The sequence below is a fragment of the Oncorhynchus kisutch genome, linkage group LG22 (genome assembly GCF_002021735.2).
Source record: "Oncorhynchus kisutch isolate 150728-3 linkage group LG22, Okis_V2, whole genome shotgun sequence".
Lineage (NCBI taxonomy): Eukaryota > Metazoa > Chordata > Actinopteri > Salmoniformes > Salmonidae > Oncorhynchus > Oncorhynchus kisutch.
In genome coordinates, this window is record NC_034195.2 from 58653757 (window position 1) to 58676945 (window position 23189).

The window sequence follows — 23189 nt, forward strand, 5'->3', positions numbered from 1 at the left end:
TAAACCCAACCACGTCCTGACCCTAACCCTTACCCTAACCCTTACCCTGACCCTAACCCTAACTCTGACCCCAACCCTAACCCCAACCCCGACCTTGAACCTATCCCTGACCCGACCCTGATCCTGACCTTAACCCTACCCTAACCCTAAACCTAACCCTAACCTTGACCCCAAGCCAAACCCTGGCTCTGACCGCAACCTCAATCCTTGACCCTAACCCCGACCCGACCCGACACTGACCCTAACCCTGAGCCTCTTGGACCTAGACTTGGCTCTCCGTTACCGCTTACTGTGAGGTAGCAGAGAGAACCGTCTATGACTAGGATGGCTGGAGCCTTTGACCATTTTTGGGGCCTTCCTCTGACACCGCCTGGTATAGAGGTCCTGGATGGCAGGAAGCTTTCCCCAGTAATGTACTGGGCCGTAGAATGCAGTCTTAAATGACATCTATACCACATTCAAAACGATGACAGATCCACTGTGTTGTATGTTCAGTTTAGAGCTCATAGTGGAGAACCTTAGAAATTTGGGGCTGGAGACCAATATAGGGTGGTCAAAAACTCAAACACAGAGGGCTGAGTAACAATGGATTAGAACAGTAGAAACTATTGATTGTCTAGGCCTTACTGAGAAATACTAAGCCACCCAGTAATTTGTCTCTAGGTCATGGTTTCCCAAACTGGGTCCTGTGGCCACCCCAAGGAGCAAGTCTTGGTTATTGCCCTAGCACTACACAGCTGATTCAAATAATAGAAGCTTAATGATGAGGTGATTATTTGATTCAGCAGCACACATACTCTGACCCTTAACCTGGTCCCCAGATTTTGGTCTGTACCCTGACCCTGGTCCCCAGAGTTTGGTCTGTACCCTTACCCTGGTCCCCAGAGGTTGGTCTGTACCCTTACCCTGGTCCCCAGAGGTTGGTCTGTACCCTTATCCTGGTCCCCAGAGGTTGGTCTGTACCCTGACCCTGGTCCCCAGAGGTTGGTCTGTTCCCTGACCCTGGTCCCCAGAGCTTGGTCTGTAACCTGATTTTGGTCCCCAGAGTTTGGTCTGTAACCTGACCCTAACCCTGGTCCCCAGAGTTTGGTCTGTAACCTGTCCCTTACCCTGGTCCCCAGAGTTTGGTCTGTAACCTGACCCTTACCTAGGTCCCCAGAGTTTGGTCTGTACCCTTACCCTACTCCCCAGAGTGTGGTCTGTACCATGACCCTGGTCCCCAGACTTTGGTCTGTAACCTGACCCTGGTCCCCAGAGTTTGGTTTGTACCCTTACCCTGGTCCACTGGGTTTGGTCTGTACCCTGACCCTAGTCCCCAGAGTTTGGTCTGTACCCTGACCCTGGTCCCCAGAGTTTGGTCTGTATCCTGACCCGGGTCCCCAGAGTTTGGTCTGTACCAGAGTTTGGTCTGTAACCTGACCCTTACCCTGGTCCCCAGAGTTTGGTCTGTAACCTTACCCTAGTCTCCAGAGTTTGGTCTGTACCCTTATCCTGGTCCCCAGAGTTTGGTCTGTACCCTGACCCTGGTCCACAGAGTTTGGTCTGTATCCTGACCCTGGTCCCCAGAGTTTGGTCTGTATACTGACCTTGACCCTGTTCCCCAGAGTTTAGACTGTAACCCGACCCTGGTCCCACAGTTTGGTCTTTATACTGACCATGGTTCCAGATTTAGATCTGTACCCTTACCCTGTTCCACAGAGTTTGGTCTTGTGTCTGAATTTGGTCCCCAGAGTTTGGTCTGTACCCTTACCCTGGTCCCCAGAGTTTGGTCTGTACCCTTACCCTGGTCCCCATAGTTTGTTCTGTATCCTGACCCTGGTCCCCAGATTTGGGTCTGTATCCTGACCCTGGTCCCCAGAGTTTGGTCTGTATCCTGACCCTGGTCCCCAGAAATTGGTCTGTAACCTGACAATTGTCCCCAGACTTTGGTCTGTACCCTGACCCTGATCTCCAGACTTTGGTCTGTGCCCTGACCCTGGTCCCCAGAGTTTGGACTGTATCCTGACCCTGGTCCCAAGAGTTTGGTCTGTACCTTGACCCTGGTCCCCAGAGTTTGGTCTGTACACCCCCAACCCTGGTCCCCAGAGTTTGGTCTGTACCCTGACCCTGGTCCCCAGACTTTGGTCTGTATCCTGACCCTGTTCACAAGAGTTTGGACTGTTCCCTGTCCCTTGTCCCAGAGTTTGGTCTGTAACCTGACTTTGGTCCCAGAGTTTGGTCTGTAACCTGACTTTGGTCCCAGAGTTTGGTCTGTAACCTGACAATTACCCTGGTCCCCAGAGTTTGACTGTATCATGACCATTGTCCCCAGAATTTGGCCTGTAACCTGACCCTGGTCCCTAGAGTTTGGTCTGTATCCTGACCCTGGTTCCCAGAGTTTGGTCTGTAACCTGCCTCTGGTTCCCAGAGTTTGGTCTGTATCCTGATTTTGGTCAGCAAGGTTTGGCCTGTATACTGACCATGGTTCCAGAGTTTGGTTTGTACTCTGACCCTGGTCCCGGAATTTGATCTTTATACTGACCATGGTTCCAGATGTAGATCTGTACCCTTACCCTGTTCCACAGAGTTTGGAATTGTTCCTGAATGTGGTCCCCAGAGTTTGGTCTGTAACCTGACCCTGGTTCCAGAGTTTGGTCTGTACCCTGACCCTGGTTCCAGAGTTTGGTCTGTAACCTGACCCTGGTTCCAGAGTTTGGTCTGTACCCTGACCCTGGTTCCAGAGTTTGGTCTGTATACTGACCCTGTTTCCAGAGTTTGGTCTGTACCCTGACCCTGGTTCCAGAGTTTGATCTATATCCTCACCCTGGTTCCAGAGTTTGGTCTGTAACATGACCCTGGTTCCAGAGTTTGGTCTGTACCCTGACCCTGGTTCCAGAATTTGGCCTGTATCCTGACCCTGGTTCCCAGGGTTTGGTCTGTAACCTGCCTCTGGTTCCCAGAGTTTGGTCTGTATCCTGATTTTGGTCAGCAAAGTTTGGTCTGTACCCTGACCCTGTTTCCAGAGTTTGGTCTGTATACTGTCCCTGTTTCCAGAGTTTGGTCTGTACCCTGACCCTGTTTCCAGAGTTTGGTCTGTATACTGTCCCTGTTTCCAGAGTTTGGTCTGTACCCTGACCCTGTTTCCAGAGTTTGGTCTGTATACTGACCCTGGTTCCAGGGTTTGGTCTGTATCCTAACCCTGGTTCCAGATTTAGATCTGTACCCTTACCCTGTTCCACAGAGTTTGGTATTGTTCCTGAATGTGGTCCCCAGGGTTTGGTCTGTAACCTGACCCTGGTCCACAGAGTTTAGTCTGTACCCTTACCCTGGTTCCAGAGTTTGGTCTGTATCCTGACCCTGTTTCCAGAGTTTGGTCTGTACCCTGACCCTGTTTCCAGAGTTTGGTCTGTACCCTGACCCTGTTTCCAGAGTTTGGTCTGTATCCTGATTTTGGTCAGCAAAGTTTGGTCTGTATACTGACCATGGTTCCAGAGTTTGGTTTGTACCCTGACCCTGTTTCCAGAGTTTGGTCTGTATACTGTCCCTGTTTCCAGAGTTTGGTCTGTACGCTGACCCTGTTTCCAGAGTTTGGTCTGTACCCTGACCCTGGTTCCAGAGTTTGGTCTGTACCCTGACCCTGGTTCCAGAGTTTGGTCTGTACCCTGACCCTGGTTCCAGAGTTTGGTCTGTACCCTGACCCTGGTTCCAGAGTTTGGTCTGTACCCTGACCCTGTTTCCAGAGTTTGATCTATATCCTCACCCTGGTTCCAGAGTTTGGTCTGTAACATGACCCTGGTTCCAGAGTTTGGTCTGTACCCTGACCCTGGTTCCAGAATTTGGCCTGTATCCTGACCCTGGTTCCCAGAGTTTGGTCTGTAACCTGCCTCTGGTTCCCAGAGTTTGGTCTGTATCCTGATTTTGGTCAGCAAAGTTTGGTCTGTATACTGACCATGGTTCCAGAGTTTGGTTTGTACCCTGACCCTGTTTCCAGAGTTTGGTCTGTATACTGTCCCTGTTTCCAGAGTTTGGTCTGTACCCTGACCCTGTTTCCAGAGTTTGGTCTGTATACTGTCCCTGTTTCCAGAGTTTGGTCTGTACCCTGACCCTGTTTCCAGAGTTTGGTCTGTATACTGACCCTGGTTCCAGGGTTTGGTCTGTATCCTAACCCTGGTTCCAGAGTTGTCTGTACCCTGACCATGGTTCCAGATTTAGATCTGTACCCTTACCCTGTTCCACAGAGTTTGGTATTGTTCCTGAATGTGGTCCCCAGGGTTTGGTCTGTAACCTGACCCTGGTCCACAGAGTTTAGTCTGTACCCTTACCCTGGTTCCAGAGTTTGGTCTGTATCCTGATTTTGGTCAGCAAAGTTTGGTCTGTATCCTGATTTTGGTCAGCAAAGTTTGGTCTGTATACTGACCATGGTTCCAGAGTTTGGGTTGTACCCTGACCCTGATTCCAGAGTTTGGTCTGTATACTGTCCCTGTTTCCAGAGTTTGGTCTGTACACTGACCCTGTTTCCAGAGTTTGGTCTGTACCCTGACCCTGTTTCCAGAGTTTGGTCTGTATACTGTCCCTGTTTCCAGAGTTTGGTCTGTACCCTGACCCTGTTTCCAGAGTTTGGTCTGTATACTGACCCTGGTTCCAGGGTTTGGTCTGTATCCTAACCCTGGTTCCAGAGTTGTCTGTACCCTGACCATTGTTCCAGATTTAGATCTGTACCCTTACCCTGTTCCACAGAGTTTGGTATTGTTCCTGAATGTGGTCCCCAGGGTTTGGTCTGTAACCTGACCCTGGTCCACAGAGTTTAGTCTGTGCCCTTACCCTGGTTCCAGAGTTTGGTCTGTATCCTGACCCTGGTTCCAGAGTTTGGTCTGTACCCTGACCCTGTTTCCAGAGTTTGGTCTGTACCCTGACCCTGTTTCCAGAGTTTGGTCTGTACCCTGACCCTGTTTCCAGAGTTTGGTCTGTACCCTGACCCTGTTTCCAGAGTTTGGTCTGTACCCTGACCCTGTTTCCAGAGTTTGGTCTGTACCCTGACCCTGTTTCCAGAGTTTGGTCTGTACCCTGACCCTGTTTCCAGAGTTTGGTCTGTACCCTGACCCTGTTTCCAGAGTTTGGTCTGTACCCTGACCCTGTTTCCAGAGTTTGGTCTGTACCCTGACCCTGGTTCCAGGGTTTGGTCTGTATCGTGACCCTGGTTCCCAGAGTTTGGTCTGTAACCTGCCTCTGGTTCCCAGAGTTTGGTCTGTATCCTGATTTTGGTCAGCAAAGTTTGGCCTGTATACTGACCATGGTTCCAGAGTTTGGTTTGTACTCTGACCCTGGTCCCGGAATTTGATCTTTATACTGACCATGGTTCCAGATGTAGATCTGTACCCTTACCCTGTTCCACAGAGTTTGGAATTGTTCCTGAATGTGGTCCCCAGAGTTTGGTCTGTAACCTGACCCTGGTCCACAGAGTTTAGGCTGTACCCTTACCCTGGTTCCAGAGTTTGGTCTGTATCCTCACCCTGGTTCCAGAGTTTGGTCTGTAACATGACCCTGGTTCCAGAGTTTGGTCTGTACCCTGACCCTGGTTCCAGAATTTGGCCTGTAACCTGACCCTGGTCCCTAGAGTTTGGTCTGTATCCTGACCCTGGTTCCCAGAGTTTGGTCTGTAACCTGCCTCTGGTTCCCAGAGTTTGGTCTGTATCCTGATTTTGGTCAGCAAAGTTTGGTCTGTATACTGACCATGGTTCCAGAGTTTGGTTTGTACTCTGACACTGGTCCCGGAATTTGATCTTTATACTGACCATGGTTCCAGATGTAGATCTGTACCCTTACCCTGTTCCACAGAGTTTGGAATTGTTCCTGAATGTGGTCCCCAGAGTTTGGTCTGTATCCTGACCCTGGTTCCAGAGTTTGGTTTTTATACTGACCATGGTTCCCAGAAATTGGTCTGTAACCTGACAATTGTCCCCAGACTTTGGTCTGTACCCTGACCCTGATCTCCAGACTTTGGTCTGTGCCCTGACCCTGGTCCCCAGAGTTTGGACTTTATCCTGACCCTGGTCCCCAGACTTTGGTCTGTACCTTGACGCTGGTCCCCAGAGTTTGGTCTGTACACCCCCAACCCTGGTCCCCAGAGTTTGGTCTGTACCCTGACCCTGGTCCCCAGACTTTGGTCTGTATCCTGACCCTGTTCACAAGAGTTTGGACTGTTCCCTGTCCCTTGTCCCAGAGTTTGGTCTGTAACCTGACTTTGGTCCCAGAGTTTGGTCTGTAACCTGACTTTGGTCCCAGAGTTTGGTCTGTAACCTGACAATTACCCTGGTCCCCAGAGTTTGACTGTATCATGACCATTGTCCCCAGAATTTGGCCTGTAACCTGACCCTGGTCCCTAGAGTTTGGTCTGTATCCTGACCCTGGTTCCCAGAGTTTGGTCTGTAACCTGCCTCTGGTTCCCAGAGTTTGGTCTGTATCCTGATTTTGGTCAGCAAAGTTTGGCCTGTATACTGACCATAGTTCCAGAGTTTGGTTTGTACTCTGACCCTGGTCCCGGAATTTGATCTTTATACTGACCATGGTTCCAGATGTAGATCTGTACCCTTACCCTGTTCCACAGAGTTTGGAATTGTTCCTGAATGTGGTCCCCAGAGTTTGGTCTGTAACCTGACCCTGGTTCCAGAGTTTGGTCTGTACCCTGACCCTGGTTCCAGAGTTTGGTCTGTACCCTGACCCTGTTTCCAGAGTTTGGTCTGTACCCTGACCCTGTTTCCAGAGTTTGGTCTGTACCCTGACCCTGTTTCCAGAGTTTGGTCTGTACCCTGACCCTGGTTCCAGGGTTTGGTCTGTATCGTGACCCTGGTTCCCAGAGTTTGGTCTGTAACCTGCCTCTGGTTCCCAGAGTTTGGTCTGTATCCTGATTTTGGTCAGCAAAGTTTGGCCTGTATACTGACCATGGTTCCAGAGTTTGGTTTGTACTCTGACCCTGGTCCCGGAATTTGATCTTTATACTGACCATGGTTCCAGATGTAGATCTGTACCCTTACCCTGTTCCACAGAGTTTGGAATTGTTCCTGAATGTGGTCCCCAGAGTTTGGTCTGTAACCTGACCCTGGTCCACAGAGTTTAGGCTGTACCCTTACCCTGGTTCCAGAGTTTGGTCTGTATCATGACCCTGGTTCCAGAGTTTGGTCTGTACCCTGACCCTGGTTCCAGAGTTTGGTCTGTAACCTGACCCTGGTTCCAGAGTTTGGTCTGTACCCTGACCCTGGTTCCAGAGTTTGGTCTGTATACTGACCCTGTTTCCAGAGTTTGGTCTGTACCCTGACCCTGGTTCCAGAGTTTGATCTATATCCTCACCCTGGTTCCAGAGTTTGGTCTGTAACATGACCCTGGTTCCAGAGTTTGGTCTGTACCCTGACCCTGGTTCCAGAATTTGGCCTGTAACCTGACCCTGGTCCCTAGAGTTTGGTCTGTATCCTGACCCTGGTTCCCAGAGTTTGGTCTGTAACCTGCCTCTGGTTCCCAGAGTTTGGTCTGTATCCTGATTTTGGTCAGCAAAGTTTGGTCTGTATACTGACCATGGTTCCAGAGTTTGGTTTGTACTCTGACACTGGTCCCGGAATTTGATCTTTATACTGACCATGGTTCCAGATGTAGATCTGTACCCTTACCCTGTTCCACAGAGTTTGGAATTGTTCCTGAATGTGGTCCCCAGAGTTTGGTCTGTATCCTGACCCTGGTTCCAGAGTTTGGTTTTTATACTGACCATGGTTCCCAGAAATTGGTCTGTAACCTGACAATTGTCCCCAGACTTTGGTCTGTACCCTGACCCTGATCTCCAGACTTTGGTCTGTGCCCTGACCCTGGTCCCCAGAGTTTGGACTGTATCCTGACCCTGGTCCCAAGAGTTTGGTCTGTACCTTGACGCTGGTCCCCAGAGTTTGGTCTGTACACCCCCAACCCTGGTCCCCAGAGTTTGGTCTGTACCCTGACCCTGGTCCCCAGACTTTGGTCTGTATCCTGACCCTGTTCACAAGAGTTTGGACTGTTCCCTGTCCCTTGTCCCAGAGTTTGGTCTGTAACCTGACTTTGGTCCCAGAGTTTGGTCTGTAACCTGACTTTGGTCCCAGAGTTTGGTCTGTAACCTGACAATTACCCTGGTCCCCAGAGTTTGACTGTATCATGACCATTGTCCCCAGAATTTGGCCTGTAACCTGACCCTGGTCCCTAGAGTTTGGTCTGTATCCTGACCCTGGTTCCCAGAGTTTGGTCTGTAACCTGCCTCTGGTTCCCAGAGTTTGGTCTGTATCCTGATTTTGGTCAGCAAAGTTTGGCCTGTATACTGACCATGGTTCCAGAGTTTGGTTTGTACTCTGACCCTGGTCCCGGAATTTGATCTTTATACTGACCATGGTTCCAGATGTAGATCTGTACCCTTACCCTGTTCCACAGAGTTTGGAATTGTTCCTGAATGTGGTCCCCAGAGTTTGGTCTGTAACCTGACCCTGGTTCCAGAGTTTGGTCTGTACCCTGACCCTGGTTCCAGAGTTTGGTCTGTACCCTGACCCTGTTTCCAGAGTTTGGTCTGTACCCTGACCCTGTTTCCAGAGTTTGGTCTGTACCCTGACCCTGTTTCCAGAGTTTGGTCTGTACCCTGACCCTGGTTCCAGGGTTTGGTCTGTATCGTGACCCTGGTTCCCAGAGTTTGGTCTGTAACCTGCCTCTGGTTCCCAGAGTTTGGTCTGTATCCTGATTTTGGTCAGCAAAGTTTGGCCTGTATACTGACCATGGTTCCAGAGTTTGGTTTGTACTCTGACCCTGGTCCCGGAATTTGATCTTTATACTGACCATGGTTCCAGATGTAGATCTGTACCCTTACCCTGTTCCACAGAGTTTGGAATTGTTCCTGAATGTGGTCCCCAGAGTTTGGTCTGTAACCTGACCCTGGTCCACAGAGTTTAGGCTGTACCCTTACCCTGGTTCCAGAGTTTGGTCTGTATCATGACCCTGGTTCCAGAGTTTGGTCTGTACCCTGACCCTGGTTCCAGAGTTTGGTCTGTAACCTGACCCTGGTTCCAGAGTTTGGTCTGTACCCTGACCCTGGTTCCAGAGTTTGGTCTGTATACTGACCCTGTTTCCAGAGTTTGGTCTGTACCCTGACCCTGGTTCCAGAGTTTGATCTATATCCTCACCCTGGTTCCAGAGTTTGGTCTGTAACATGACCCTGGTTCCAGAGTTTGGTCTGTACCCTGACCCTGGTTCCAGAATTTGGCCTGTAACCTGACCCTGGTCCCTAGAGTTTGGTCTGTATCCTGACCCTGGTTCCCAGAGTTTGGTCTGTAACCTGCCTCTGGTTCCCAGAGTTTGGTCTGTATCCTGATTTTGGTCAGCAAAGTTTGGTCTGTATACTGACCATGGTTCCAGAGTTTGGTTTGTACTCTGACACTGGTCCCGGAATTTGATCTTTATACTGACCATGGTTCCAGATGTAGATCTGTACCCTTACCCTGTTCCACAGAGTTTGGAATTGTTCCTGAATGTGGTCCCCAGAGTTTGGTCTGTATCCTGACCCTGGTTCCAGAGTTTGGTTTTTATACTGACCATGGTTCCCAGAAATTGGTCTGTAACCTGACAATTGTCCCCAGACTTTGGTCTGTACCCTGACCCTGATCTCCAGACTTTGGTCTGTGCCCTGACCCTGGTCCCCAGAGTTTGGACTGTATCCTGACCCTGGTCCCAAGAGTTTGGTCTGTACCTTGACGCTGGTCCCCAGAGTTTGGTCTGTACACCCCCAACCCTGGTCCCCAGAGTTTGGTCTGTACCCTGACCCTGGTCCCCAGACTTTGGTCTGTATCCTGACCCTGTTCACAAGAGTTTGGACTGTTCCCTGTCCCTTGTCCCAGAGTTTGGTCTGTAACCTGACTTTGGTCCCAGAGTTTGGTCTGTAACCTGACTTTGGTCCCAGAGTTTGGTCTGTAACCTGACAATTACCCTGGTCCCCAGAGTTTGACTGTATCATGACCATTGTCCCCAGAATTTGGCCTGTAACCTGACCCTGGTCCCTAGAGTTTGGTCTGTATCCTGACCCTGGTTCCCAGAGTTTGGTCTGTAACCTGCCTCTGGTTCCCAGAGTTTGGTCTGTATCCTGATTTTGGTCAGCAAAGTTTGGCCTGTATACTGACCATGGTTCCAGAGTTTGGTTTGTACTCTGACCCTGGTCCCGGAATTTGATCTTTATACTGACCATGGTTCCAGATGTAGATCTGTACCCTTACCCTGTTCCACAGAGTTTGGAATTGTTCCTGAATGTGGTCCCCAGAGTTTGGTCTGTAACCTGACCCTGGTTCCAGAGTTTGGTCTGTACCCTGACCCTGGTTCCAGAGTTTGGTCTGTATACTGACCCTGTTTCCAGAGTTTGGTCTGTACCCTGACCCTGGTTCCAGAGTTTGATCTATATCCTCACCCTGGTTCCAGAGTTTGGTCTGTAACATGACCCTGGTTCCAGAGTTTGGTCTGTACCCTGACCCTGGTTCCAGAATTTGGCCTGTATCCTGACCCTGGTTCCCAGAGTTTGGTCTGTAACCTGCCTCTGGTTCCCAGAGTTTGGTCTGTATCCTGATTTTGGTCAGCAAAGTTTGGTCTGTATACTGACCATGGTTCCAGAGTTTGGTTTGTACCCTGACCCTGTTTCCAGAGTTTGGTCTGTATACTGTCCCTGTTTCCAGAGTTTGGTCTGTACCCTGACCCTGTTTCCAGAGTTTGGTCTGTATACTGTCCCTGTTTCCAGAGTTTGGTCTGTACCCTGACCCTGTTTCCAGAGTTTGGTCTGTATACTGACCCTGGTTCCAGGGTTTGGTCTGTATCCTAACCCTGATTCCAGAGTTGTCTGTACCCTGACCATGGTTCCAGATTTAGATCTGTACCCTTACCCTGTTCCACAGAGTTTGGTATTGTTCCTGAATGTGGTCCCCAGGGTTTGGTCTGTAACCTGACCCTGGTCCACAGAGTTTAGTCTGTACCCTTACCCTGGTTCCAGAGTTTGGTCTGTATCCTGACCCTGGTTCCAGAGTTTGGTCTGTACCCTGACCCTGTTTCCAGAGTTTGGTCTGTACCCTGACCCTGTTTCCAGAGTTTGGTCTGTATCCTGATTTTGGTCAGCAAAGTTTGGTCTGTATACTGACCATGGTTCCAGAGTTTGGTTTGTACCCTGACCCTGTTTCCAGAGTTTGGTCTGTATACTGTCCCTGTTTCCAGAGTTTGGTCTGTACCCTGACCCTGTTTCCAGAGTTTGGTCTGTATACTGACCCTGTTTCCAGAGTTTGGTCTGTACCCTGACCCTGTTTCCAGAGTTTGGTCTGTATACTGTCCCTGTTTCCAGAGTTTGGTCTGTACCCTGACCCTGTTTCCAGAGTTTGGTCTGTACCCTGACCCTGTTTCCAGAGTTTGGTCTGTACCCTGACCCTGTTTCCAGAGTTTGGTCTGTACCCTGACCCTGTTTCCAGAGTTTGGTCTGTACCCTGACCCTGGTTCCAGGGTTTGGTCTGTATACTGACCCTGGTCCCAGAGTTTTTAAATGTGATATTTATTTTTATGGAATTAACAAGGCAAGTCAGTGACGCTACCCATCCCGGTACCGGGATAATTGTCATCAGCAACCGCTGAATAGCATTGCGCCACATTCAAATACTATTACAAAAAATTTCATATTCATGAAATCACAAGTGCAATATTACAAAACACAGCTTAGCCTTTTGTTAATCCACCTGTCGTCTCAGATTTTGAAATCATGCTTTACAGCGAACGCAATCCAAGCGTTTGAGTAAGTTTATCGATAGCATCGCATAACATTATATACACTAAGCATTAAGTAGCTAGGTCACGAAAATCAGAAAAGCAATTCCTTTGATGATCTTCGGATGTTTTCACTCACAAGACTCCCAGTTACACAACAAATGTTCCTTTTGTTCCATAAAGATTATTTTTATACCCAAAATACCAACGTTTGTTTGTCGCGTTATGTTCAGAAATCCACAGGAAAGAGTGGTCATGACAACGCAGACGTATATTCCAACTGATATCCATAATGTCCACAGAAACATGTCAAACGTTTTTTATAATCAATCCTCAAGTTGTTTTTAAAATATACATTCGATAATATATCAACCGAGTGTGTAGCTTTTTCAATAACAGCGGGAGAAACATTGGCCGCTTTACTCAGTTGCGCAAAACTCACTCTGAGAGCCCCCACCTATCCACTTACGCAATGTGATCCTTCACACTCATTTTTCAAAATAAAAGCCTGAAACTGTCTAAAGACTGACACCTTAGGGAAGCCATAGAAAAAGGAATCTGGTTGATATCCCTTTAAATGGAGGATAGGCATGCTTAGGAACAGAGAGGTTTCAAAATAAGAGGCACTTCCTGATTGGATTTTCCTCACTCAATCCAACGTGATTTAAGTCAACAAGTGGATTTTGCAGTCCTCAAACAGGAAATAGATGGCTGTAAAGGAGATCCTCAGGTGGGCGGGGCTTGCACGTTTCTAGTATTATGTAATGTTTCATGTTTTGTTTGGACCCCATGAAGAGTAGCTGCTGATTAGCAACAGCTAATGGGGATCCTAACAAAATACAACACCAAATAAATACTGTTTCAGTCTGGCCTGTATCCCCGGCAGTCTCTGTCCAAACGGCACGGTCCGTATCCCTGACCTCTAACCCTGACCTTGACACTAACCTACGTCCTAGTCAAGGTCTGTCTGTCTGTCTGTCTGTCTGTCTGTCTGTCTGTCTGTCTGTCTGTCTGTCTGTCTGTCTGTCTGTCTGTCTGTCTGTCTGTCTGTCAGGGTGTGAACTAAGTGATAGATACATGTAACTGATTGGCCAGAGAGTCCAGCCACCAGTCACCTGGTCAGTCCCTGTTTTAAAAAATGGTTTTAAAAACTTGATTGATTGTTTGATTCAGGTTCGACATAGGAGAGAGTGCATCACTCCAGAGCAGTGTCCGTGTTACCATAACAACAGAGCCTATGCACCTGGACAGAGCATCAATATGGACTGTAACACCTGGTACGTACCTTAATTAGATGTACCTTATGTAAAACCTGGTAAGTACCTGGTTTAAAACATACCGTAACACCTGGTATGTACAGTTGAAGTCGGAAGTTTACATACACTTAGGATGGAGTCATTAAAACGTGTTTTTGGCAAGTCGGTTAGGACAGCTACTTTGTGCATGGACACGTTATTTTTCCAACAATTGTTTACAGACAAATTATTTAACTTATAATTTACTGTATCACAATTCCTGGGTGTAAAAGTTTTACATACTCTAAGTTGACTGTGCCTTTAACCTCTAGCGACGAGCAATCCCGTATCCGGGAGCATAATCATAGCCTCAAGCACATTACCATAACGCAATGTTTCCTATTCATGAAAATCGCAAATGAAATTAAATAAATATATTCAAACACAAGCTTAGCCTTTTGTTAACAACACTGTCATCTCAGATTTTCTAAATATGCGTTACAGCCAACACTAGACAAGCATTTGTGTAAGTTTAGCATAGCATAATGCTATGCTAGGCTGTGCTGGCAGCAGGCAACATTTTCACGAAAATAAGAAAAGCAACCCAATTAAATCATTTACCTTTGAAGAACTTCAGATGCTTTCACTCAGGAGACATCACGTTTGTTCATCCTGCTTGGCCTTTTGTTAACAACACTGTCATCTCAGATTTTCAAAATATGCTTTTCAACCATAGCTACACAAGCATTTGTGTAAGAGTATTGATAGCTAGCATAGCATTAAGCTTAGCATTCAGCAGGCAACATTTTCACAAAAACAAGAAAAGCATTCAAATAAAATAATTTACCTTTGAAGAACTTCGGATGTTTTCAATGAGGAGACTCTCAGTTAGATAGCAAATATTCAGTTTTCCCAAAAAGATTACTTGTGTAGGAGAAATCGCTCCGTTTTGTTCATCACATTTGGCTAAGAAAAAAATCTGAAAATGCAGTCTCTACAATGCCGAACTTTTACCAAATTAACTCCATAATATCGACAGAAACATGGCAAACGTTGTTTAGAATCAATCCTCAAGGTGTTTTTCACATATCTATTCAATGATAAATCATTCGTGGCAGCTGTGTTTCTCCTCGAAACAAACGAAAAATACACGCAGCTGGAGATTACGCAATAATTGCAACGGAGGACCCCAAGCGGCCACCTGGTAGATGTAGTCTCTTAAGGTCAATCTTCCAATGATTTGCCTACAAATATGTCACAATGCTGCAGACACCTTGGGGAAACGACAGAAAGTGTAGGCTCATTCCTGGCGCATTCACAGCCATATAAGGAGACATTGGAACACAGGGCATTCAAAATCTGGCGCACTTCCTGTATGAAATGTCCTCTTGGTTTCGCCTGTAGCATTAGTTCTGTGGCACTCACAGACAATATCTTTGCTGTTTTGGAAACGTCAGAGTGTTTTCTTTCCAAAGCTGTCAATTATTTGCATAGTCGAGCATCTTTTCGTGACAAAATATCTTGTTTAAAACGGGAACGTTATTCATCCAAAAATGTTAATAGCGCCCCCTAATGCATATCTGGTTAAACAGCTTGGAAAATTCCAGAAAATGATGTCATGGCTTTAGAAGCTTCTGATAGTCAATAGGAGGTGTGCCTGTGGATATATTTCAAGGCCTACCTTCAAACGCAGTGCCTCTTTGCTTGACATCATAGGAAAATCAAAAGAAATCAGCTAAGACATCAGGAAAAAATTGTAGACCTCCACAAGTCTGGTTCATTCTTGGGAGAAATGTCCAAATGCCTGAAGGTACCATGTTCATCTGTACAAACAATAGTATGCAAATATAAACACCATGGGAAAAAAGTATATATATCCACAGTAAAACGAGTCCTATATCAACATAATCTGAAAGGCCAGTCAGCAAGGCAGAAGCCACTATTCCAAAACCAACATAGAAAATCCAGACTACGGTTTGCAACTGCACATAGGGACAAAGATCATACTTTTTGGAGAAATGTCCACTGGTCTGATGAAACAAAAATAGAACTGTTTGGCCATAATGACCATCGTTATGTTTGGAGGGAAAAAGGGGGAGCTTGCAAGCTGAAGAACACCATCCCCACCGTGAAGCACGGGGGTGGTAGCATCATGTTGTGGGGGTGCTTTGCTGCAGGAGGGACTGGTGCACTTCACAAAATAGATGGATTTATGAGAAAGGAAAACATCTCAAGACATCAGTCAGGAAGTTAAAGCTTGGTTGCAAATGTGTCTTCCAAATGGACAATGACCCCAAGCATACTTCCAAAGTTGTGGCAAAATGGCTTAAGGACAACAAAGTCAAGGTATTGGAGTAGCCATCACAAAGCCCTGACCTTAATCCCATAGAAGATTTGTGGGCAGAACTGAAAAAGTGTTTGCGAGCAAGGAGGCCTATACACCTGACTCAGTTACACCAGCTCTGTCAGGAGGAATGGGCCAAAATTCCCCCAACGTATTGTGGGAAGCTTGTGGAAGGCTACTCGAAATGTTTGACCCAGGCAATGCTACCAAATACTAATTGAGTGTATGTAAACTTCTGACCCTCTGGGAACGTGGTGAAATAAATAAAAGCTGAAATAAATCATTTTCTCTACTATTATTCTGACATTTCACATTCTTAAAATAAAGTGGTGATCCTAACCCTAACTGACCTAAGAAGTTTTACTAGGATTACATTTCAGGAATTGTGAAAACTGAGTTTAAATGTATTTGGCTAAGGTGTATGTAAATTTACGACTTTAACTGTAAATGGCTTAGACCATATATGCACCTTGTTGAGACCATATATACCAATATCACCTGGTATGCACCTTGTTGAGACCATATATAACAATATCACCTGGTATGCATCTTGTTGAGACCATATATAACAATATCACCTGGTATGCACCTTGTTGAAACCATACCTAACGTAACAATATCACCTGGTATGCACCTTGTTGAGACCATATATAACAATATCACCTGGTATGCACCTTGTTGAGACCATATATAACAATATCACCTGGTATGCACCTTGTTGAGACCATATATAACAATATCACCTGGTATGCATCTTGTTGAGACCATATATAACAATATCATCTGGTATGCACCTTGTTGAGACCATATATAACAATATCACCTGGTATGCACCTTGTTGAGACCATATATAACAATATCACCTGGTATGCACCTTGTTGAGACCATACCTAACTTAACAATATCACCTGGTATGCACCTTGTTGAGACCATATATAACAATATCACCTGGTATGCACCTTGTTGAGACCATATATAACAATATCACCTGGTATGCACCTTGTTGAGACCATATATAACAATATCACCTGGTATGCATCTTGTTGAGACCATATATAACAATATCACCTGGTATGCATCTTGTTGAGACCATATATAACAATATCACCTGGTATGCATCTTGTTGAGACCATATATAACAATATCATCTGGTATGCACCTTGTTGAGACCATATATAACAATATCACCTGGTATGCACCTTGTTGAGACCATATATAACAATATCACCTGGTATGCACCTTGTTGAGATCATACCTAACTTAACAATATCACCTGGTATGCACCTTGTTGAGACCATATATAACAATATCACCTGGTATGCACCTTGTTGAGACCATATATAACAATATCACCTGGTATGCACCTTGTTGAGACCATATATAACAATATCACCTGGTATGCATCTTGTTGAGACCATATATAACAATATCACCTGGTATGCACCTTGTTGAGATCATACCTAACTTAACAATATCACCTGGTATGCACCTTGTTGAGACCATATATAACAATATCACCTGGTATGCACCTTGTTGAGACCATATATAACAATATCACCTGGTATGCACCTTGTTGAGACCATATATAGCAATATCACCTGGTATGCACCTTGTTGAGACCATATATAACAATATCACCTGGTATGCATCTTGTTGAGACCATATATAACAATATCACCTGGTATGCACCTTGTTGAGATCATACCTAACTTAACAATATCACCTGGTATGCACCTTGTTGAGACCATATATAACAATATCACCTGGTATGCACCTTGTTGAGACCATACCTAACGTAACAATATCACCTGGTATGCACCTTGTTGAGACCATACCTAACGTAACAATCATCCACATCTTTCTCTGATGTTGTGTTTGTGTCCTGTGCAGTATGTGTGAGAACAGACATTGGAGCTGTACAGCGCACGTGTGTGATGGTGTTTGTCGAACAGTGGGAGAAGGACATTACATCACCTTCGACGGTCTCCAGTACTCCTTCCCTGGACTTTGTCAGTACGTCCTGGCGCAGGTCAGTTTGTGGTACTGTGTGTTATCGTGTGTGTCATGCCTGGTACTTGTCTCAAAGTTGTTAAGTAATCATGATGTCAACCCTCTCTCTCCGTCCACCTCTCCATCTTCCCTCCCCCCACTCATTCTTGGTGTCTTCTTCTCTCTAATTCCACCCCCCTAACTCTCTCCATCCTCTCTCTCTCTCCTTCCACAACCTCCATCCTCTCTGTCCCTCCATCTCTCTCCCTCCAACGTTCCATCTCTCCCCCCACTCTCCTTCGTACATCAGCTGATGTCTCAAAGTGCTGTACAGTAACCCAGCCTAAAACCCCAAACAGCAAGCAATGCAGGTGTAGAAGCACGGTGGCTAGGAAAAACTCCCTAGAAAGGCCAAAACCTAAGAAGAAACCTAGAGAGGAACCAGGCTATGTGGGGTGGACAGTCCTCTTCTGGCTGTGCCGGGTAGAGATTATAACAGAACATGGCCAAGATGCTCAAATGTTCATAAATTACCAGCATGGTCAAATAATAATAATCACAGGCAGAACAGTTGAAACTGGAGCAGCAGCACGGCCAGGTGGACTGGGGACAGCAAGGAGTCATCATGCCCGCTAGTCCTGAGGCATGGTCCTAGGGCTCAGGTCCTCCGAGAGAGAGAAAGAAAGAGAGAAAGAGAGAATGAGAGAGAGCATACTTAAATTCACACAGGACACCGGATAGGACAGGAGAAGTATTCCAGATATAACAAACTGACCCTAGCCCCCCGACACATAAACTACTGCAGCATAAATACTGGAGGCTGACCCAGGAGGGGTCAGGAGACACTGTGGCCCCATCCGAGGACACCCCCGGACAGGGCCAAACAGGAAGGATATAACCCCATCCACTTTGCCAAAGCACAGCCCCCACACCACTAGAAGGATATCTTCAACCACCAACTTACGATCCTGAGACAAGGCTGAGTATAGCCCACAAAGATCTACACCACGGCACAACCCAAGGGGGGGTGCCAACCCAGACAGGAAGATCACAACAGTGACTCAACCCACTCAAGTGACGCACCCCTCCTAGGGACGGTATAAAAGAGCCCTAGTAAGCCAGTGACTCAGCCCCTGTAATAGGGTTAGAGGCAGAGAATCCCAGTGGAAAGAGGGGAACCGGCCAGGCAGAGACAGCAAGGGCGGTTCGTTGTTCCAGGGCCTTTCCGTTCACCTTCACACTCCTGGGCCAGACTACACTCAATCATATGACCCACTGAAGAGATGAGTCTTCAGTAAAGACTTAAAGGTTGAGACCGAGTTTGCGTCTCTCACATGGGTAGGCAGACCATTCCATAAAAAGTGAGCTCTATAGGAGAAAGCCCTGCCTCCAGCTGTTTGCTTAGAAATTCTAGGGACAATTTGGAGGCCTACGTCTTGTGACCGTAGCGTACGTGTAGGTATGTACGGCAGGACCAAATCAGAGAGATAGGTAGGAGCAAGCCCATGCTTTGTAGGTTAGCAGTAAAACCTTGAAAACAGCCCTTGCCTTCACAGGAAGCCAGTGCAGGGAGACTAGAACTGGAGTAATATGATCAAATTTTGGGGTTCTAGTCAGGATTCTAGCAGCCGTATTTAACACTAACTGAAGATTATTTAGTGCTAAATCCGGGTAGACGGAAAGTAGAGCATTGCAGTAGTCTAATCTAGAAGTGACAAAAGCATGGATTCATTTTTCAGCGTCATTTTTGGACAAAGTTTCTGATTTTTGCAATGTTACGTAGATGGAAAAAAGCTGTCCTTGAAACAGTCTTGATATGTCTTCAAAAGAGAGATCAGGGTCCAGAGTAACGCCGAGGTCCTTCACAGTTTTATTTGAGACGACTGTCCAACCATTAAGATTAATTGTCAGATTCAACAGAAGATCTCTTTGTTTCTTGGGACCTAGAACAAGCATCTCTGCTTTGTCCGAGTTTAAAAGTAGAACATTTGCAGCCATCCACTTCCTTATGTCTGAAACACATGCTTCTAGCGAGGGCAATTTTGGGGCTTCATCATGTTTCATTGAAATGTACAGCTGTGTGTCATCTGCATAGCAGTGAAAGTTAACATTATGTTTGGAATGACATCCCCAAGAGGTAAAATATATAGTGAAAACAATAGTGGTCCTAAAACGGAACCTTGAGGAACACCGAAATTTACAGTTGATTTGTCAGAGGACAAACCATTGACAGAGACAAACTGATATCTTTCCAACAGATAAGATCTAAACCAGGCCAGAACTTGTCCGTGTAGACCAATTTGGGTTTCCTATCTCTCCAAAAGAATGTGGTGATCGATGGTATCAAAAGCAGCACTAAGGTCTAGGAGCACGAGGACAGATGCTCACCCTCGGTCTGATGCCATTAAAATGTCATTTACCACCTTCACAAGTGCAGTCTCAGTGCTATGATGGGCTTTAAAACCAGACTGAAGCATTTCGTATACATTGTTTGTCTTCAGGAAGGCAGTGAGTTACTGAGCAACAGCCTTTTCAAAATTTTTTGAGAGGAATGGAAGATTCGATATAGGCCGATAGTTTTTTATATTTTCTGGGTCAAGGTTTGGCTTTTTCAAGAGAGGCTTTATTACTGCCACTTTTAGTGAGTTTGGTACACATCCGGTGGATAGAGAGCCGTTTATTATGTTCAACATAGGAGGGCCAAGCACAGGAAGCAGCTCTTTCAGTAGTTTAGTTGGAATAGGATCCAGTATGCACCTTGAAGGTTTAGAGGCCATTATTATTTTCATCATTGTATCAATAGATATAGTACTTAAACACTTGAGTGTCTCTCTTGATCCTAGGTCCTGACAGAGTTGTGTAGACTCAGGACAACTGAGCTTTGAAGGAATACGCAGATTTAAAGTGGAGTCCGTAATTTGCTTTCTAATAGTCATGATCTTTTCCTCAAAGAAGTTCATGAATTTATTACTGCTGAAGTGAAAGCCATCCTCTCTTGGGGAATGCTTCTTTTTAGTTAGCTTTGCGACAGTATCAAAAAGGAATTTCGGATTGTTCTTATTTTCCTCAATTAAAGTTGGAAAAATGGGATGATCGAGCAGCAGTAAGGGCTCTTTGATACTGTACGGTACTGTCTTTCCAAGCTAGTCGGAAGACTTCCAGTTTGGTGTGGCGCCATTTCACTTCCAATTTTCTGGAAGCTTGCTTTAGAGCTCGGGTTTTTTCTGTGTACCAGGGAGCTAGTTTCTAATGAGATTTTTTTTTAGTTTTTAGGGGTGCAACTGCATCTAGGGTATTGCGCAAGGTTAAATTGAGTTCCTCAGTTAGGTGGTTAACAGATTTTTGTCCTCTGGCGTCCTTGGGAGTCTGGAAGGACATCAAGGAATCTTTGTGTTGTCTTTGAATTTATAGCACGACTTTTGATGTTCCTTGGTTGGGTCTGAGCAGATTATTTGTTGCAATTGCAAACGTAATAAAATGGTGGTCCGATAGTCCAGGATTATGAGGAAAAACATTAAGATCCACAACATTTATTCCATGGGACAAAACTAGGTCCAGAGTATGACTGTGACAGTGAGTAGGTCCAGAGACATGTTGGACAAAACCCACTGAGTTGATGATGGCTCCGAAAGCCTTTTGGAGTGAGTCTGTGGACTTTTCCATGTGAATATTAAAGTCACCAAAAATTTGAAAATTATCTGTTATGACTACAAGGTTTGATAGGAAGTCGGGGAACTCAATGAGGAACGCTGTATACGGCCCAGGAGGCCTGTAAACAGTAGCTATAAAATTGAGTAGGCTGCATAGATTTCATGACTACAAGCTCAAAAGACGAAAACATAACTTTTTATTTTTGTAAATTCAAATTTGCTATCGTAAATGTTAGCAACACCCAGAATGAGTCCCAGAATGAGTCCCAGAATGAGGAACAATTAGCTACAAATTCTATCTTTTGGGAGGGGCAGAAAACAGTTTTCAACCAGCGATTGAGTTGTGAGACTCTGCTGTAGAGCTCATCACTCCCCCTAACTGGGAGGGGGCCAGAGACAATTACTCGATGCCGACACATCTTTCTAGCTGATTTACACGCTGAAGCTATGTTGCGCTTGGTGATCTCTGACTGTTTCATCCTAACATCGTTGGTGCCTACGTGGATAACAATATCTCTATACTCTCTACACTCGCCAGTTTTAGCTTTAGCCAGCACCATCTTCAGATTAGCCTTAACGTCGGTAGCCCTACCCCCTGGTGAACAATGTATGATCGCTGGATGATTCGTTTTAAGTCTAATACTGCGGGTAATGACTAGGGTTTTCAATTTGTCAGCATTTCCCTCCAGAAACCGTGAGAAAGTTGTCCGGCTGCGGGGACCGTGCGAGGGGATTTATACTAACGTTACTACTAACGTTACTATCTGTACTAACTTACTGGTGGCACAGACGCTGTTTCATCCTTTCCTACACTGAAATTACCCTTGCCTAACGATTGCATCTGAAGCTGGGCTTGTAGCACAGCTATCCTCGCCTTAAGGCGATCGTTCTCCTGTATATTATGAGTGCAGCGACTGCAATTAGAAGGCATCATGTTAATGTTACTACTTAGCTTATCTCAATTCAATTCAATTCAATTCAAGGGGCTTTATTGGCATGGGAAACATGTGTTAACATTGCCAAAGCAAGTGAGGTAGATAATATACAAAAGTGAAATAAACAATAAAAACAGTCAACATTACACATACAGAAGTTTCAAAACAATAAAGACATTACAAATGTCATATGATATATATATATATACATATATATATATATATACAGTGTTGTAACAAATGGTTAAAGTACACAAGTGAAAATAAATAAGCATAAATATGGGTTGCAACAATAGTACGCAAGTATAAACACCATGGGATCACGCAGTCGTCACACCACTCAGGATGGAGACTTGTTCTGTCTCCTAGAGATGAACGTCCTTTGGTGCGAAAGGTTCAAATCAAACCCAGAACAACAGCAAAGGACCTTGTGAAGATGCTGGAGAAAACCGGTACAAAAGTATCTATATCCACAGTAAAACGAGTAATATATCTTCATAACCTGAAAGGCCGCTCAACAACTCAGAAGCCACTGCTCCAAAACCGACATAAAAATTTCCGACTACGGTTTGCAACTGCACAATGGGGACAAAGATCGTACTTTTTTGGAGTAATATCCTCTGGTCTGATGAAACAAAAATAGAACTGTTTGGTCATAATGACCATCGTTATGTTTGGAGGAAAAAGGGGGAGGCTTGCAAAACAAAGAACACCATCCCAACAGTGAAGCATGGGGGTGGCAGCATCATGTTGTGGGGGTGCTTTGCTGCAGGAGGGACTGGTGCACTTCACAAAATAGATGGCATCATGAGGGAGGAAAATGATGTGGATATATTGAATCAGCATCTCAAGACATCAGTCAGGAAGTTAAAGCTTGGTCCCAAATGGGCCTTCCAAATGGACAATGAACTCAAACATACTTCCAAAGTTGTGGCAAAATTGCTTAAGGACAACAAAGTCAAGGTATTGGTATGGCCATCACAAAGCCCTGACCTCAATCCCATAGAAAATTTGTGGGCAGAACTGAAAAAGCTTGTGCAAGCAAGGAGGCTTATTTTGGGAGGCTTGTGGAGCTTGTAGAAGGCTACCCGAAACATTTGTCCCAAGTTAGACGATTTAAAGGCAATGCTACCAAATACTAATTGAGTGTATGTAAACTTCTGACCCACTGGTTATGCGATGAAAGATATTATGAAAGTGATGAAAGATATTAAAGCTGAAATATTCTGACAATTCATATTCATAAACTAAAGTGGTGATCCTAACTGACCTAAAACAG

At 45.7% G+C, this 23189-nt stretch overlaps 1 protein-coding gene across 1 annotated transcript in view; it reads left to right on the forward strand.

Moving 5' to 3' along the window:
* vwf (von Willebrand factor) overlaps positions 1 to 23189 on the forward strand; it is a 169092-nt gene that overhangs the window by 35859 nt on the left and 110044 nt on the right. The window contains exons 19-20 of the mRNA XM_031801117.1: positions 12931 to 13034; positions 17227 to 17365. Coding sequence (XP_031656977.1) covers positions 12931 to 13034; positions 17227 to 17365 — 243 coding nt within the window. The remainder of the gene's footprint in view (positions 1 to 12930; positions 13035 to 17226; positions 17366 to 23189) is intronic.